Source organism: Vanacampus margaritifer, chromosome 1 (assembly GCF_051991255.1).
Source record: "Vanacampus margaritifer isolate UIUO_Vmar chromosome 1, RoL_Vmar_1.0, whole genome shotgun sequence".
NCBI lineage: Eukaryota > Metazoa > Chordata > Actinopteri > Syngnathiformes > Syngnathidae > Vanacampus > Vanacampus margaritifer.
In genome coordinates, this window is record NC_135432.1 from 66,600,582 (window position 1) to 66,620,120 (window position 19,539).

The window sequence follows — 19,539 nt, forward strand, 5'->3', positions numbered from 1 at the left end:
ATTATGGTTTTAAACGAGTAGGTTTCAAAGCGGCAAGAAGATGTTGTCCACACGACTTTCCCGCTCTTCTCTGAGTGACGCAAGACGCTTATTTGTGCCTGTTAAGCTTGGAGGATGTGACACACCCTGCTGGGCACGCACTCAGCGGAGATCACTTTTCTTCTTCTCCTTTCGGTGTCGTGAGCTGCTTGCTTCTGCGAAATTCAGCCCACTAACGGCTACAAAGAAAAAACAAACAAAAATACCACCCACCATTTGGATAACGCTCGCACAGGAGATCTAGACAACAAACACGCTGGTCAAGCTTGCCAGTGCTGACAGTCCAAAAAGTCAGGAGCAAAATCAGCATTACGTTCTTACTCACTCTCCCCAGTGTTTAATCATTTCCTCTGTTGGTGTCTTTTTCATCCAACTTCCAAATCTGTCATCATACTGATGGGTGTCATTTTGTGTAATCTTCAGTAACCAACAAAAACATTTCTACAGAAAGCAAAACATCTTTTGCTGGGAAATGCACTGAAAATTAATCCAGCTGTTCCTTTGAAGTTGCAACTCAATGTTGTTCCTGTACTTGTTTTTGTATGTAATTCTACTTTTGGCCACTAGGTAGGGGCACAATAAATTGTATAACGCTATGTTTTTATTTTATACTTATTTTTGTTTCCCGATATGATGTAAATTCACATTTACCTCGTTATAAATATCTAGATTCATTTTTAAGATTTTATTATCATTTTACATTTCCAAGTACTCCTAAATGTAGGACGTAATGTATGACGTATACAGGAAGTGGCCACGCAAACAACCGGAATCATAACATAACCCCGAAGTCCCAACTCCTCTCCATTATATTGTTTTATATCTGTATTTTTCTTTTCCTTTTTATCAGTTATTTTACTTCCAGTACGGTTGTTTCTTAATGTTGCTGTAAACAATGTAAAGTGGTTTGTTGTTGGCTGGACAACTAGCAGGATGGCTACTCTGCACGTAAGTTCAATTTCATCCTTACTGTAGCTATTGACCACATAACGCCGTGTATTATATTATTTTAATATGTACAATGTTGTAATATCTTCCACTTAAAAGTATTGCTGTTGCTTTAAGGGTAAAGTTAATAGCGAGTTGTTTTGATTTCTGTTTCAGATGATTACAAGTTGAACGGAATGGTGGACATGTGACGCTCAAAGCCCGTTCACTCGCCCCCCTAAAATTATTCCTGGTTTTGTTTAGTTTTTTCTATTTGTATATATTTATTTATTGTGGGCATGCCACGACTGGAAGAATTAGCCAACGTGGCCCTGAGGGTGCCCAGCATCCTGGCGCTGGACATGCTCTACAAGTATGACATCGTGGCTTTGACGGAGCACCTCAGGGTCAAAAATGAACAACCGATCTTCTGCAAGTACCGATGGGTCGTCTGTGACATGTTCTACCTTGGTGAGTAAAACATTCTATATCGTAATTATTTCCATAATATTTTTCGGTTTTGTTTTACTATTAGTGTATTTCTCATGTGTTTTTTTATGGCTTAATTGTTTCCATATTTTTTAAACATGTTTTTATTCATCATCAAAAATATTACCAGTATTTTGTTGAAATGTTGGTGTTTAATGAAATTTTTGTTTTGGTATTTCATGCTGCATTTTTGTCTTTCAAATGTTGTCATGTTTGTGCAGTTCTTCTGTTAGCATTCTATTGTTGTTGCTTAATATTTCATATTATTTGCTAATATTGTGTTGTAATATTTTTGCAGTGAATATTTTTGTATTTTTTGTCAAATTAATCAATATTTGTGTCGTATACATTCATTTCGTCTGATTTTTTTCTGTCTTTTTCTTAATGTAATGTTCATCTTAATGTTTTCATAATATTTTTGTATTTTTTTCAAATATTTTTGCATTTCTCCTCGAATTTTTGTCATTTAATTTGTTCTTTTTGTGTATGTGTGTGTGTGTGTGTGTGCGCGCGCGAATGCTAGGTCACTTGCTGATGTTGGTTTTGCTGCTGCTGCCACTGAGACACATTGTGACCGTCTACCTGCACGTGCTGGCTGCTATGCTGCTCTTTGTGGGACACCAGATCGCCAAGTCAGTGAAACTAGCCTTCAAAAACTGCACTTTCACATTAGGGTTTTTACACAGTTTTAGGGTTGTCTTAGTCTTTGAAGTTACAGTTTCAATTTATGACAGTTGGGTTTTCAAATGAGAGTAAGGATTCGTCATGTGTGTCAAGGCAGTACTTAGGTTTCAAATGGGAGTTAGTGTTTCCAGTTTTTCAAGTCGTTTTTAGGGTTTTAAATTAGAGTTTAAAGACAGTGTGAGAGTTTCAAATTAATTTTTCAAGCCTGGGTTGTAAACTTGCCCTTTCCTGTTGTGGTTTCCAGGGACTTCGTCCTGGAGGAGCTGCGGTCGGGCCACCAGGGGGCGCCCTACCTCCACGTCAAAGTTTTCAACAGATTAGTTTGGCCGCTGACATGTGAGTAGTACGCACACTGCCACCTGCCGGGTTGTTGCATCATAACACTTCCTTATCGTGGATCAGATGACGTCATGTGCCTCACTAGGTAATGAGTAATAGTAACTAAGTAGCATGATAAAAGCAGAAAAATAGATGATTAACTTTTATCTCGTGAATGTAAAAAAAAATAATAATAAAAATTCTCGGGGTTTCAAACAAGGGTAAGGTTTAATAATTAGGGATTCACGGTTTTAGAATATAATTTAAAACTTTGATTAGGATTTCAAGACAGTGATGGTATTTAGCACCAGGGTTAGGATTTCAAGGCAGTGTTAGGGTTTCAAACAAGGGTTAAGGTTTCAAGATAGGGTAGGGTTTAAAGGCAGGGTTGGGATTTCAAATTAGCATTTCAAACCAGGTTTAGGCTTTCCAAGCTAACTTTTAGGGTTTCGAACGAGGGTTGGAGTTTCAAAATAGGGTTGCAAACTAAGGTCCAGGTTTCAAATTATGTCAAACAAGAATTCGAGTTAAGATTTTCAACCTGGATTTGGGTTTTAAATTAGGTTTAGTCTCTCAAAGGAGGTTTTGAAACGGAGGTTTCAAACTAGAGTATGAGGTTTGAAATTCGGGTTCCAAGTCATGACGGGGCATTGAGTGGAAATTCCCTTGCAAGATAGCGCCATCTAGTGAGCGTTGTGTGTTCAGGTCAGCTCTTCATGAGTGCACTGTGCGCGTTCGTGATGAAGACGCGGAAGGTGTGGCTCTTCTGGGCCCCCGCGCTCCCCCTGATAGCCCGCCTGGGTGGCGTCCCCGCGTCCCAGCTGCCCGCCGTCCACGCCTTCGCCACGACGCTGAGCGAAGTCGCCTGCGGCCTCTTCCTGCTCTCGGCACTCTACCGCCTCACCAAGGCGGCCTTGTCGCTCAAGATGGAGGTGCGTGAACCCTTGTCGTACCGTTGTACTTCCACTCGCGTGTGACACAACTTGTGAGTTTTTCGCCATTTCCAATTGAAATTTAATGTGAAACTAAACCGAAAACGAAAATATTTTTATTTTGTGTATTTAACTAAGCCACATATGCCTTACAAAAGTCCACTAGCTTCATGCTAACCAACGATGCAGAACGGCTTAGGAAGGCTAATGAAACCAGCATCTATGTTGCGGTAGTTACACATTTGCAAATGACTGCAGCAACAATTAAAAACATTTTTTTTATCTGTTGTTGATTTGTTTCATAAAAGACTCCAGACTGTTGAGACACTGAAATTTTAAGTTAAATAAGGTGTCTAAATAATTCATCGATTATCAAAGTAGTTGTCAATTATGTTGATAATCAATTAGTTGTCAATTAATCAAGTAATACTAGCAACAAACAGACAAATCCTATAACAATACTCACAGGCTTATATAAAAATATTGCTGCGGCTTACTGAGCTGCTTCTTTGTCTGCATGTTTTGCATGTATAATACTGCCCCCCGGAGGCTAATGTGTGCACACCAGAAGGAGGCCTTTAAATGAAAACATGAAATAAAATAATTAAAGAGAATGTAAAGTATGAAAATGTTTTGTGTTATGATTTCATGTTTTAATACATTTGGCTTCCTTCTGGCGTGCACCCCCTGTCCACCAGGGGGTAGCACAATGCAAAGAAGACGGGACAACTAATGGCAACTATGATTGAATTGCTCACTTATCTGCTGCTTGTTGTGAAGTTTGCTTCCACCAAATTTTTGCACGCAACTCAAGACAAATATCGACTCGTGTCTTGAAAAACACGTACTCGTACCTTTTCTGTTTTTTGTTTTTTTAACTTTTGACCTGATGTTAAAATCCCACACAGGGGATGGTGCTGTCCCGCCTGCTGCCGGCGGCTATCTCCCTGTGGACACAGTTTGCTGTGCCGCTTCTCTTTAGCATCTTCTGGTTGGTCCTCTTTGTGGTCCACCTGTGCTCCAGCGCCATGTCCCCTGCCGCCACCTCGTCCGCCGCCCGTCAGGGTCTCCTGTTCTTCCTGCTCACCGGGTGAGGAAGCGCTCACTGTTAATAATAAAACTCCTCACCTCACTTCAACCTTGTTGCTTGACACCAAAATGCCACAAGGTGGCAGCATAGTAACTAAGTGGCACTGCTCTAAAGTAAAAGTACAGATACTTGTGTGTAACAAATATATATATATATATAATAAAGGTACTGATTGACCGCTGGTACTTCAAAGTTAAAAAAAATAAATAAATAAAGTAACAATTTTGATATCAATCCTAAGGAAAATAAGTAAAAATGTGGTGGTCAGGCAAACACATACTCAAATAATGTGCAGATACCTGTGAGGAAAAAAAAAGTATTTGTACTTGCGTTCAAAGTAGTTTTGTGTGTGCGCAGTGTTTCCGAATGCTGTGCCACGCCGTACTCGCTGTTGGGTCTGACTTTCGTGGTGTCCTACTTGGCCCTGGGTCTGCTCAACCTCTGCAAGTTGTTCCTGGGCAGCTACGGCGACGTGCACAACCACAACGTCATGCACAGGTGACCCCGAGCGAGCTGTCGCCTCGCTTGCATTAACAACCGCTTGCTTTACTCGCAGTCGGACGTTTATTGCGCAGGAGGCCTTGTCATTGTCATAAACAGGATTTGAATAGGGTTTCAAATTTGGGTTGGAGTTTCAAATTAGGTTTTGAAACAAGGATTAGGGTTTCAAGACTGTTTGGGTTTCAGATTTTGTGTTTCAAAACATTATTAAGGTTGAAAAGTTGGGTTTCAAGACAGTGTTGAGGTTTTAAAAAAAGGGTTAGAATTTCAAATTAGGGTTTTAAACAAAGATTAGTGTTTCAAGACAGGATTAAGGTTAAAAACGAGAGTTTCAAATTAGTCTTAAACTAGTGTTGGGGTTTCAAATTTAAGTTTCAAACTTGGGTTTGGGTTTCAAATTAAGGTTTTAAACAAGGATTAGTTTGTTTCAAGATTTACGTTGTCAAATTAGTGTTTTAAAGCAAGATTAAGGTTTAAAAATGTGGGTTTTGAGACAGGATTATGGTTTCAAATTGGGGTTTTTAACAAGGGTTTTGATTGCAAACTATTCAAATGAGGGTTTTGAAACAGGATTAGAGTTTCAAATTATACTCTTGAACTTGTGTTGGGGTTTCAAACTTGGGGTTGGGTTTCAAATTGAGGTTTTAAACAAGGATTAGTTTGTTTCAAGATTATTATATTTTCAGATGAGTGTTTTAAAACATGATTAAGGTTTAAAGTGATGGTTTTGAGACAGGATTAAGGTTTCAAATTGAGGTTTAGGTTTTTGAACAAACAAGGACTAGGTTTTCAAATGAGGCTTTCAAAAGAGGATTCGAGTTTCAGATTGGGGATTTCAAATAGGATTCCAATTTTCATGATGGGGTTAAGGTTTCAAACAAAGGTTCGGTTGTCAAGCCCAACCTGCATGTGTCTTTGAAATGAGAGCTTGTGGCTGTTCGCCAGGGGGGTGACGGAGGGCGTGACCCTGCTGCTGCTCGCCCTGCAGACGGGCCTGCTGGCCACAGCGACGCTGCAGCGGACCTTCCTGCTCAGCATCATCCTCTTCATCGTGCTGACGTCCACGCTGCAGGCCATGCTCGACATCACCCACCCGCTCGTCCTCGCCCTGGCCGCCTCGCGCAACAGGTTTGTCCAAAGGAAACTCCTCAACTCACTTCGACCAGATACTTGAGCGCAGGATGTCACATGCAAGATGATCATTTTTGGGTTTTTTTTTTTTTCCCCTCCTTGTAGGAGCGTGTGGAAGCACTTGCGTGGGCTCAGCATGTGTCTTCTTCTGCTGGTCTTTCCTGTGTTCTTGGCATATAAGATTTTACAGTTCTTCCATATGGACTTTTGGCTCCTGATTTTGGTGGCCGGATGCATTCTCACCTCCCTTCAGGTAGCGTCAGAGTATTTTTGCCATTTAAGACTCACTTGTGGTATTTCCCGGGTAGAAATTCAGCTTCCAAAGCCACTGTCACTTAGCAACACAAAATTATATTTATCATGTGTAAACCCTACAAAAAAAAATAAAATCTTCCAGAAGCCATACTTTTTAAAGTTCAGCCCCCAAAGACAGTTTCCCTTCGCATTGTGAAATTTGGTAGGCATGTCAATCTTGAGGAGAGCCACAAAAAATGATTGAAAAGTCAGTCATTTTAGTTAGAAGCAGACATTTTCACTGGATAGCATCACCCCCAAAGCTAGCCATCTTTAGCAACACAAAATTCGATAGGCACGTCAATTAGACCCACAAAAAAGTCTCAAGAAGCCACGCCCGAAAAGACAAAAAGGAGAAAAAAATTATGGGGTTGAAGTAGCCCGATAGGCTTCTGTACAGTTCTCTAACAGAGATTTCAAAATTCAGCCCCCGAAGTCAGTGTCACTTAGCAACATGAAATTTGGTAGGCATGTCTATCATGAGTAGACCCACAAAAAACTCTCGAGACGTCATCCCAAAAAAGACACGGGAAGCAAGAAATGTTGGTTTGAAGTAGCCTTTTGGTCTTCTGTACTGCTCTCTAAAAGAAATTTAAAAAGTCAACCCCTAAAGTCCCTGTCACTTAGCAACACAAAATTTGGTAGGTGTGTCTATCATGCGTAGAGCCACAAAAAAGTCTCAAGAGGCCACGCCCGAATAGACAAAGGAGAAAATAAATTTTGTTTAGAAGTAGCCCTATAGGCTTTTGTACAGTTCTCTAAAAGAGATTTCAAAATTCAGCCCCCAAAGTCAGTGTCACTTAGCAACATGAAACTTGGTAGGCGTGTCTATCATGAATAAGGCCACAAAAAAAAGTCTCACAGAAGCCATGACAAAAAAGACACAGGAAGCAAGCCATTTGGTTGGTGTCCATTTTTGTCTCAGTAGCACCCTTCAGAATGCTTAAAAAAATCCCCAAAGCTCGTCTGTCTTAACAACGTGCAATTTGGCAGGCATGTCAATCATCAGTAGACACACAAAACAAATCTCACAAATTCATGCCGGAAGCCATTTTGTTTTGAAGTGGCAATTGTTGGCTCATTTCACCCATTACTCAGGCATTTGTTGACTTTTTGAGGTGGACGTCACAATTTTTGCTTCGCCTAGCTGCGTGTTTTGTGCTTGAATTTCGGCATGTCCCAAACTTGCTGTATTCGCCGTTTGTCGCAGGTGACGGGCACGCTGTTCATCTACTCCCTCTTCATGGTGGAGCTGTTCCGCCGCGAGCCCATGGACAACCTGGACGAGGTGATCTACTGGGTGAACGCCGTGAGCCGCTTGCTGGAGTTTGCGGTGGCGCTGTGCGTGGTGGCGTACGGCGCCTGGGAGTCGCTGTTGGGCGAGTGGAGCTGGATGGGCGCCTCGGTCATCATCATCCACTCCTACTGCAACGTGTGGCTGCGGGCGCAGTCGGGCTGGCGCAGCTTCCTGCTCCGGCTGGAGGCGGTCAAGAAGATCAATTCGCTGCCCCGGGCCACGCCGCAGCAGCTCAAGCGGCACGACGACGTCTGCGCCATCTGCTTCACGGTCGGTATCCGTTTAAATGTCAGCCTCAAAAAGAGGAATGAGTTGAACCCTCAGGCCTTGTTTGATTTTACTACTCGTTCGGCTTGTTTGTGGCGGTTTTTTTCACCCCCATACTGTACACGCACAGTGTGGAATGTTTTTGCTACTATTACTACTTGACTAAAGTCAGTTCTTGTCATCAGTATAAAGTATTAAAACAAAATATAATACATTTCTGAGTTTCAAACAATGGTTAGAGTTGAACAAATGTTAGCATTTAGCAAATTAGCATCTGAAAGCAGGGTTAGCGTTTCAAATTCTGATTTCACGTCGGGTTTTAAGATAGGATTAGAGTTTCAACCAGGAATTGGTGTTTCAAGAAAAGATTAGGGTACCGATACCAGGTATCACCATATCAGTATCGGGTCGATACCAGGCCTTATTTCAAGGTATCGACCGGCCCTCTTTTACAATCAGGAACTAACAATAAGAAGAATGGAAAAGGATATATTGGTCTATCTTTGAAATGATCTGTCATTGTTTTTTGGGGGGAATTTAATGTGTCAAATTTACTAGCAGTACTGGTATCGGTCTGAAAAAAAGGGGTATTGAACATTCCTAATAATAATATTTGTTATATTTATGACAAATTCAATGAAATACTAATATTTTTTTACAATGCTTGTCTTTTTTGTGTTTTTTGTTTTTAAATTCCCGGGCACTTTTTCTTTTTCAGTCAGTACTTTTTTCTTTTCTTTTTTAAATTCCTTTTTATACTATTGTTTTGTCTGGTGTCATTTAAAAAAGAAAAGAAAAATTCTTTCATGATTTTAATTCTTGTATTTTTCCATTTTCCCCTTCCCCTCCATTTGAAATAACTTTTTTCACCCATCCATCTATCAAGCCATTAATGAAGGTGATTTGTGTAATGCACATTAACAGGAAATGACATCGGCCGTGGTCACATCATGCGATCACTTGTTCCACGCCAACTGCCTGAGCAAGTGGCTCCACGTGCAGGGGACGTGCCCCATGTGCCACCAGACAGTCCCGGCCCAGCCGCCGACCCACCGTGCCCCGGAACCCGACGCTTCGCCCCCACCGCAACCCGACGCCCGGGCCCCTCCGGAGGAAGACGTCGACTCGGAAGAGGAGCCCAACAATGGTCCAGACGAGGGTGATGTTTTTTGATTTACATTTTTTTTTTTCGTTTTAATTTTTTCACAAATGGTACAGTCCTGTCATCTAACATATGAATGGACAAACGTGAATAAGGTGCTTCCTTTTTTTTTCTGCAAAGACTTTGTTGATTGCTGGAAAGACAATTTTTTGGGGGGATGAAGACTTTAACCAAATATGACATTGAGTTTTTGTGAGCAAGAGAAAACCACAAGACACATAAAGTTTGTGAGTCACGATATTGGTGTGAAATCAACATATTTTTGACATTTGAAGGAGTAATTTTTTTTATTTATTTTTCTTTTTGTGTTAGACACTAACATACTAAACCAAAAATCGAAAGAAAATGTTAAGTTAATGCTTAACTGTGGTGTCTTTTTTTCAATGTACACAATCATTAAATATCTAAATAATCGAGTTGTCACAATGTCATTTCCTATTTTTTCTTGATTCTCTCAAAATAACTCAAATATAAACAATGCCAGTATTACATTTGTAAGGGGTTTCCACGTGTATTTGATAATGTAAATACAACCAAATGCGGATTGAATCTAGGTGAATCCTGGTCCTTTAAAACAAAGTTTGTTGAAAAAAAAAAAAAAAGGAAGAAATAATTTGTATGCTCATGACCTCAATCAAGAATGAATATGAAGTTCAATTTCATTGACTGTGGATTGAATGTGGGTGGAGGTGGAGAGGACAAAAATGACCGTTTTGAAAAATAGAATAGTTGTTAATGTTAATAGTCACTTACTATGATGTCATTATGGTGTTTTGTTTTATAACCAAACTTTCATAAGAATGAACCCTCATTTTCAGTCTAAGATGATGGATAATTATAAAAAATAAATTAAAATGGCCTTTGGTTTACATGAAAAAATTGTTTGATTCAAATTTCGATTACATTTGTAATCTGGTTTGACAACCACAGAGTAAAGCTTCTAGGACTTTTTTTTCATTCTCTAATTGAAATGTGGATTGCTTCTATGACGTCCATAAGGTGTGGCGAGAACCACACCTATCCGCGTTACTATGTTTAAAAGAGACGGATACACCAAAATAATAAAAACACATAACAAATAATTGTGACAAAAATATGAATTATTTGATTAAAATAAGGCCAGGTATACATATATTTTACATTTTGTATGCATTTTATTAAATTATGGCTTCATTTGTAATAATTCCTTTAAATCAATTATAAATTATGCAAATACTACATATTTAGGTATATCATTTTTAATAGAGCTGAACTAATTTGATGAATATGTAATTACAATTTTTTCCTCATTATTGCGATTGTGAATTCATATGCAATTACTTTTTGAAGTCCCTCCCATGTACTTTTTTTTTAAACAAACACAAGTAATAAATTAACTTGTAATACAATAATATCAGATTTATTATACACAAATGTTTTGGTTTTATAGGTTATGCTTATGCTAAAATAAAGGCAACTGTGCTGTGAATTAATAAGAATATTTATTGACTTCAAATTAGAGCTGTTAAATTACTGAACACTTTGACTTGCTGTGTTTTAAGCATTCTTTACTACAACTTTACAAAATTCTACCAAATAAACATAAATCAGTAAATCATACACCAGATTACAATGCAGACAAAGATGTCACGATCAATTCAAATTTTCATGTTTCATCATTAAACAATGATATGTAAACTGTCGTAATTAAGCACAGAGCTGATCTGGATACTATAGAAAAAAAAATTATAAATGTATTTGAAAGTTGCATTCTATTTTATTGCGATTGTTCATCCGAGTAGGTGCTTGGTGCCTACATCCGGGCTACTCATAGTCGTGGGTCGACGTCATCCTCTTGCCCCGCCTCCTCCCGGTGTCGTCATAAAGACTCGCTCGTTCGCGTGCACACGCTCGCTTGCTGGCTAACTGCATCGAATCGACACGGGAAGCTTCGTGGTCAGAGTTTCTCTCCGCGCCCTCCCCCTTACCTACCACCCCTACCCCGACGACACGCAATTCAACGGGGACGACTACTAAGACATTTCGGTGGTGAAGAATAAAATAAGCTGGTTGGAAATAGCCCAGCTTCTCTCGCTTCTTTCCCCCCCCCCCCCCTCGTCGGCGCATACGCAATACCTTTTTAGCCTCGTCCGCTAACTCCGTGTGCTAGCTCGAAACGACAAGGCCCCGGGCGTCGTGTTGTGTGTGACACTTGCGTCAGTTCATTCGGAGCGAGGCTCCAGCATCCTGGCATATCACGGCCGGCTTTCATCGCTCGGATCGACTACCAGTGACAGCCGCAGCAGCCCAACACAAGGATGGCTTTGAAACGGATTAACAAGGTAACATTGACACCCCCAACCGCTAGCTTGGTAGCCCGGGCTAGCGGTAGCCCTCGTCTCGCCCGGTTCTCTTGTTATCTTGATTACGTCGTCAAACATTGTCGTTGTCTTAGCACTTTTAATCAGTTCGCGTATTTTCTTATTTTTATATAAATACACACGTAACTGCCACGTTTGCTGTGAGTTTGTCACCACGGAGTATTTTTAAATGTGGTTGTTTGACGCTAGCTTGGTGTTAGCAGCCTAGCTCACTCAGCAGGGCCCCGACACCGAACACGGCTTATATAAACACACGTCCGCGCTTAGATTGGAAACACGGCAAACATTAGCGTCGAGTTTGTGGTGTTTGCACATTTGAAGCGTCTTTTAGCTCATTTCGCAACACATGTACTGTACACACACGCACAGGCGGCGTTTTACCAGAAATCATGAGTCACATTTCACGTCAAAAGCGTCGTGCGTGAAACATGTCTGTGGTATGTGTCTATGGGAGAATCACTTATTCGCATGAGTTGCTTAAATGACAAACGTCGACTTATTCATTTAGAATAAGAGTCAACGATATCAGTTTCTTCAAAATGTGTTTACTCGTGGAGGCCGGGTGGGGCAAACGAGGGGGTGGGAGAGGGTTACCCCCACCCCCCACCGCACCCGACTACTGCCCTCCTAGCTTTGAAATAGCTGAAGGCCTAAAAATAAAATGTGTGTTTGATTCTTTAAGTCTCTTCTTGCTTTAACTGGTTGTACACAATCGGAAATACTCACACTCAATACTTGGTTACAAGTACAGGCATGTGTAAAAGTAGAAATGCTGTTTGAACAACAACAAAAAAGAAGTTCTTGTATATAAAAATATTTTTACCCCGGCTCTATATTGTCAATGCTGTCTGTACGGTACTCGTCGTGTTCATAAATGTACTGATACTACACACAGATGCCACTTAACCAGCCTGACAACGCCATGTTGGAGACATGTCAGTTATGTGTTGATACTTGAAGATAGTTTAAGGCGAGGGCGGCTGTGCCGTCATGATTCAACTAAAAATAAGTATTGGGACAACAATTGAGTGATTAATCGGCAATTATCGACTTAATTGGCAGATTCTTTGATGGCAGATAAATGCTTTCACTTTAGAAAACCGTGATTGTTTGCTCCTTTTTTTTGACATGTTACGGGCCAAAGCAGTAACTCAATCAATCAATTTGAACTATTGTAGTGTTTTTTTAAATGATTTTAACCCGATTAATTGGTTAAAAAAATGAATAGATTGTTCAATTATTAAAATAATTAGTTCTAGCACTATAATACTGTGTATTATGCTCTCATACATTTGTAAAATAAATTAAAAATAAGTACAATGTAATTAAACAATCTATTGATTTTGATTGAGTTTTTTACGGAGCAGGAAGACGAACATGCCCTGTGCAGGTGTACCTAATGTTAATGAGTTAAATCTTTCTATTTTTTCCCCCCGCCTATCCATTTTAGGAGCTTCACGACCTGGCTCGCGACCCCCCAGCACAGTGCTCCGCTGGTCCAGTGGGTGATGACAGTAAGTGTTCATCAGATGTTAATCAACATTTCCAAAGACCGTATTTACATGCAGGCAATAAGCATTTTAAAACCCAGATATTGGCAATATTCAGGTTTGGTAAAGCCATGTAAACACGCGCAATAAGACCCCTGGGTACCCCCTTTATCATCCAAATTCTTGCTCGTATAAACTCATTCGGAATGCCTCGATTGAATGGCGCATTATTTCTCGCTGTGCGCATGCGCTCTTATTTTCTTCTTCGGCTCCCTTTCTCCTTTGCTTATTTGAATTCGCAAGGAATCTTGTTTTTTGTAGTAACGATAAGTCCGTGCTTCTGGCATGTAACCCACCGCAATACTCAAGCCGGTGTAAACAATTATGACGACTCTGCAAAGAACCACACTTGTAGAGCGCGGAGGAAACCGACTACTTTATCTAGCGTGGGGAGTGACATAAATGTAATGTCTTTTATTGACAGTAGAAAGTTAAAAGCAGAAATGACGTCGATTTACATAATTAGGTTGTCAGCGCGTCGCGATCCAAACGGGATATTCCAATCAAACACAAATGATCAATGTAAAGGAGAGTAACCGTCCGCCACGCATCTAAGCGGGTTACCTCAAATGTTTCAGAAAACCGGGAATTCTCTCCTTAACCCAAATATTGACTGCATGTAAACGTAGCCAATGATGTTTAAGTGATCTTGTGTGTCGTTTGTAAGCTGTTGGCCTAACTGTTTTTCTATTCTATATAGTGTTTCACTGGCAAGCCACAATCATGGGCCCTGTAAGTACAAATCCCCCCAAATCTATTTTAAATTGTATTTTATGTTTACAGGCATGAGGCCATGATTGTTTGAAATTTTATTTTTTTTGTGTCCATCCAGACTGACAGTCCATATCAGGGAGGAGTTTTCTTCTTGACTATTCATTTTCCAACTGACTACCCCTTCAAACCACCCAAGGTAAAGCACAAGCGCCTTTCGCCTACCCGCATTTTAAGCACCAAGAGATGTGGAAATACAATAAATGTTTTGCAGAGTCACTTTTATGATCTGCATAAGCAGTGTCATACCAGTGGGGGAAAAGAGGGAAGTTGCATAATAAAGTAAAAGAAACGGAAACAAACTTATTGACTGACCCCTTTAAAAAAAAATCTAGCATTCTTACTAAAAAAAAATAACACTTATATCTGTGATTATATTGTTTTTTTTATTGGGCATTTTTTGGAATCTGCCTCAAACTTCCTGTCATGCAAATGAAAAATAAAAATACATGCTAGCTATGACTCCTAATAAAACATCCTTCCATTATTAGTTTGTGTATTATTATTATTATTATTTTAGTCTTCAAATAAATAATAGTAAAAGGTTAAAAATGAACGAACTTCCTCTAAAAACTAATTAAATTTAAAAAGCAGTTAAAATGGAGAAAAAGCTAACTATAACGGTGCACAGCGAGTAGACAACTGCTAGAAAATCGGCGATGGCCTCACTTAATCAATGTTGACTCTGCTATCATCACCATAGCGCCAATCAAGTCGCCAAATAATCCCTTGAGGAGGTTCACACTCTGGGCTGTAGCTGAGATTTGAACCCGAAACGTCCAAACTGTGTTGGAACCGTGAGGCCCCAATTTGGACTTTTTGGCCTTTAAGGCTTTGAGGTTCCGATGTGTTCTGAAGGCATTGTGACATAAGGGCAGCGGCACCGTCACCACATTTTTCCAGACCCGTCTTGAAGTCATACCGGACATTCCGCTCGTCAAGGCTTTCGTTTTTGGCTGATGTGACCATGACTCAGCGGTATTCGCCTCTTCTTTTTTTTTTTTTTTTTGTCTTTCAGGTTGCGTTCACAACGAGAATCTACCACCCAAATATTAACAGTAATGGCAGTATCTGTCTGGACATTCTCAGATCACAGTGGTCTCCAGCACTTACCATTTCTAAAGGTGACTCATGAATACGTTGTTGTCGTCGAGTTGGCTCCTTCACCAGGAAGCCGTTTTATTTTCCTTGCCAAATCACGCGTCATTGAGATCTTCTGGAATGACACGCATGTTTTAACTTTATTTTTCTTTCTTGGTATAGTTCTTCTCTCCATTTGCTCGCTGCTATGCGACCCCAACCCCGACGACCCGCTAGTGCCAGAGATCGCACGAATCTACAAATCAGATAACACCAAGTAAGTAAAGAAAGTAAAAGAGGAGAGAGAAAAAAAAAGTACGAAACCACCCACCTCCCCCAAAAAATGAAATTAAATGTTAACTTTCACTCTCAGGTACAATAAGCTAGCTCAGGAGTGGACAGCCAAGTACGCCATGCTTTAAAACAAACAAAAAAAAGTGGGGGGGGTAAGAAATTGAGGCTGCATCTTGGCTGGCACTCTGGGATGGATGAGTTGATTGTCGTGTGAATAAAGTGAGGTACACGCATACAGATTTTTAACGCCTGAATTTGTATTTATTTATTTTTAATGTGAGACACCACGCGCTCTTTACTGCGCTCATTGTGTGGTGTGCTCGAGATCAGAGATTCTCGACGTGGTAGTCAAAACAATCACTGCCTGAATATTTGCTTGGCGACCATTTTGAAAGATTCTAAGAAATACATTCTAATTAAATCAATGCCAACTTTACCACCAGAGAAAACCAAGGTACACGGTGCCCTTTTTTTTTTGTGTGTGTGTAAGTCTGATATTTGAAAGCTGCAGTTCAATGTTTGTGTGTGCGTTTGAGGCAGCATGGTGCCACAGAGCATCCAAACTAAAAGTAGAGGAAGACTTTGGGCTGGTAAAAATACACATGTGGAAGGATTTAAGATTCTAATATTAAAATAACAAGTTTAACATTTTTGATTGTTGACACTGCATGACGGTTTTGGTTTTCTGAGGACAAATCTCACACCACAGGATAATTGCCAAGGATCATTTTTCAGAGAATCTGTGACAATCGGGTTCTGCTGACTCAAATGCGCCAATTTGGGTCCAATTATTGGTATGCGTGTACCTCGCATTATTGATGGTGTTGAACCGGCTTCAATCTGTGGATGGAATTGACTGTCGATGTGACTGATGGTACTAATATCGATTTGCTCCAGTTGTCACGCGTCTTTTTAAGGCTGGATGTACACGGAGAGGTTCAAGAGACACAATTTAGGTTGTTTTAGCGCCCCCACTCAAAAGGGCCACAATTACGGTAATTGGGTATGCGTACATTGAAATAATAAAAATAAATAAAAACTACCATAAAAGGAGTTAAATTGGAATTGGGTCCTTGGACTTGCAGTGTAAATCCCGCCTTCAGTTATAAAGAGTCCTCCGTCACCACCTTGTTTTTCCTTTTTTTTTTTTCTTTCATGTGCCCGTCTACCTCCCCGAGCTTGCAGAGCAGGTCCGCACCGGCTCATTAAGAGCAAACCAGATCTTTATCCTGGACTAAAGACAAAAGATGACTCATGCACACACAGGAAATATACCGAAATAAAGCAGTTGTAATTCTCAGACCTAGAAAATGGTTTTTGCTGTCCTTTCCTGGTAACTGACAAGAGATTAACGGGTGAATCTAAAAATAAGGTCGGAATAGAATTGCTATTAACGTTCCTGCTGGAGAGACTTTCTGATTGCAAGCAAACGCTTGAAATATTTCACTGTATGTAATGAGTCTTATCAGATCAGAATTTTGCTTGCTGAAATAGTAACTTTTTCCACTTTTTTTTTTTTTTTAGATGTTCTTTTAATATTCCAGACATTGGGTTATACATAATAGTCATACTTAATATAATAATCTATTCACCTGGCAGTTGACTGAGTAATTCTATACCTTGGTAAATCTTAAGAAAATTAAATTTTTATCGAAAAAATACTTTGTCTCCAGTGGATCCGTGACTGTTTTTCTGAGTTCTGAGCCATTTCATGTATATTATGGAACTGTAATGCCCTGGTATGTGGGCAAGGAGAGCCACGGTTGCCGATAAACTTTCCACATTCGTTTATTGAGTAAGACAGACCGTTGAACGTGCAAGTATGAAAAAGGTCCTGCTGTAGGCTATAACTCGTATGCCGACATCACACACAAACAGACGTGAGCTCTTGATGGAACTCATGAGGCCACGCCCCTTTTAGACACATGCATAGACTACAGAATAGAATAGATGGGTTGCATTTTCATTTTTCTTAGGTAAATTTGTTCTTGTGCTTAATTAAAAACGTGTGACAACATTTTTTTTTTTTTAACACAAATACTTTAAATGGAAAATACGTTTCTGGTTACGCATGTAAACTTGGTCATCAACTTGTCAGGCTTTGATTTGGCGAACATGCATCAATCAGCGCATGCTTGTTTAAAATGAAAGTTTGCCATTGTTAGCATGTTTCCAGGCTGGATGTCAACATTGCTAATGAATATCTTCTCCTTGCAGGTACACCAAACTGGCGAAAGAATGGACTCAAAAATATGCAATGTGATGGAGAAAAAATGGTCTGGTGGCGGGGGTGCATTTCTTTGGTTCAGACTGAAAAAAACAAACATTTTTTTCACTTATATATATTTTTGTTGTTTAATCCAGAGCATTTTACACATCTTCCTCTTCTCCTTTATTTGTTTCTCACCCATGCGCTAATCAGAAGATAGGGTTTTTCTCTTCTCTCAGGACGCGCGGTGGACAAATTTTCCAGGGATTTAAGACCCCCCTCCCCAAACCCCCCCCATTGCTTCAAACATGCACTCGGTTGGAGCATGCACTGTTAGCCATTTCACACACACACACACACACACACAGAAGCAGATTCATCAACCACATCAGTTATTTTGGCAAAAAAAACAAAACACGAAACTGGCTTCCTGTGACCAGACCGCCGCGTCGCCCTGTTAGCATAGGAAGCATTAAGCTGCGGAAACAAGCGTGTACAGAAGAAGCACTGCAGTTCAGAGACAAAATATTAAGTACCTCAATGTTGTATTTTATGCATGTTGATTACAAAAAAAATCGTAGGTGAATATATCCAACACGCGGAAGAATTTGGTTTCCCCTTCCGAAACCTTTTATTTTGTTGTCACTCTCTCGCTCCGATCTCTAGAAGCCAATAGATAAATTAATGGCTTACGCCCCACACTTGAACTGTCTGTCTTCTAGCCCCCGCCCCCAACCCCCACCCAAAAGTATGTATAATGCTAAGCTGGCGGTTGATCATCAACCCTCGGCTGTTTTTAGTTCCCCTTCAATAAAGTTACTTCAACCTTAAATGTGCAGATGTTGGTGTATTTTTTTGAAATTAGTAAGAGGTGTGCGTGATGCTGCTTCTGTAGTCGAGAATCATAAATGGTTTGCTTCAATTTATTATTTTACTTTTGTTGCTGCCCATAATTGTTCTCAATTCCCTTTTTTGAAAATGTTTTATGGAAGTTGCCTGCTTTTTTGTTTTTAATTTTTCAAGTTTTGAAATCTGACGTCTCGAGTCATTGACTTTATTTTTAATTTGAGCTGTTTGTAGTTGGACTTTTTTGTTTGTACATTTTATAATTCCACTATAAGAGTCGCTTACTTTTTTTGAGAAAGTTCACTGTGTCAAGCATATTAAAGTCTATTTTTAAAGCTTTGGCAAATTTTATTTTTCGCCCATTTTTAAAATGCATTTTTGTTTTTATTTGTTCATTTTTCTTTTCGGACAACCCGAAAAGAAAAAAGGCTGACTGGATGAAGCCGAAGCTTGTTAATTCAGGGGGATGGGAATTTTCATTCCATTCCATTTTCATTCTATGTGTCATAAACAAAGTACTTAAATGTACATTTATTTATACACGCAATGCATCTAGTGGTTTCTTGATGGAAGACATGCAGGTATCAACGAAGAAGGAATGCATGCTTTTATTTTATTTGCTGGACTATTTTGAATCTTCTAAATTGTTGATAAAAGCAAAATGAAACGCATGTCAAATTCGTAAGCGTTTCGAGTAATGAATGTTTTAGCCTTATGTGTAATGTAAAATATTTGTGGGAAATATGGGCATTGCTTAGATGTTGCGCATGCGCACTCTGTCAGGCGTGTGACTTGAGGCGCACGCGCACTTGAGGTTTTGCGTCTGAGCGTCCTGGCTTGTCTCCACCATGGATAGAATAAATTCTTTATTTATTGCAGACACAAATAGGGTCCATAGAAACAAAAGAAAAAAGGGACAAAAATGTCATAACAATTAGGTCTTGTTAATTAAGAGTCTCTCCATCCAATCCTTCCTCCAAGCAGATGTGTACCTACAGTTGCACAACTGAGGATTCGTCAAAGTCTGTATAATTGAGTTGTTTGGCTCATCCAGCCGCTGCATAAATTTAAATACCAAACGTCTTTGCAGTGCCTCACAGGTACGAATGTGAGCATTGACAAACAACTGGCTTGCACTGAACCGTCTGGGCACCCTCAGCAGTAGCCTAAAGGTGTCATTATAGACCATAGTGAGTCTGCGGATGATGCGTCGCTTATCTATCGTTAGACTGCATCTGGAAAATATTCACAGCCTTTCAGTGTTTCCACATTTTGCTACAGCTTCATTCCAAAATGGA

General features: G+C 39.9%; 2 protein-coding genes across 2 annotated transcripts; both read left to right on the top strand.

Annotated features, from left to right (window-relative positions):
- Positions 1 to 112: 112 nt before the first annotated feature.
- On the top strand, positions 113 to 9,547 carry LOC144050172 (RING finger protein 145). The gene is made up of 11 exons (XM_077563220.1): positions 113 to 987; positions 1,144 to 1,437; positions 1,979 to 2,087; positions 2,384 to 2,475; positions 3,163 to 3,389; positions 4,298 to 4,479; positions 4,837 to 4,977; positions 5,926 to 6,108; positions 6,217 to 6,364; positions 7,616 to 7,972; positions 8,894 to 9,547. The coding sequence occupies exons 2-11, from the start codon at positions 1,266 to 1,268 to the stop codon at positions 9,140 to 9,142; spliced, it is 1,860 nt and encodes a 619-aa protein (XP_077419346.1). The 5' UTR covers positions 113 to 987; positions 1,144 to 1,265; the 3' UTR covers positions 9,143 to 9,547.
- A 1,456-nt stretch (positions 9,548 to 11,003) lies between these two features.
- LOC144050188 (ubiquitin-conjugating enzyme E2 D3-like) lies at positions 11,004 to 18,227 on the top strand. The gene is made up of 7 exons (XM_077563249.1): positions 11,004 to 11,452; positions 12,942 to 13,005; positions 13,742 to 13,773; positions 13,874 to 13,951; positions 14,831 to 14,936; positions 15,076 to 15,169; positions 17,404 to 18,227. The coding sequence occupies exons 1-7, from the start codon at positions 11,429 to 11,431 to the stop codon at positions 17,447 to 17,449; spliced, it is 444 nt and encodes a 147-aa protein (XP_077419375.1). The 5' UTR covers positions 11,004 to 11,428; the 3' UTR covers positions 17,450 to 18,227.
- The last annotated feature ends 1,312 nt before the right edge of the window (positions 18,228 to 19,539 follow it).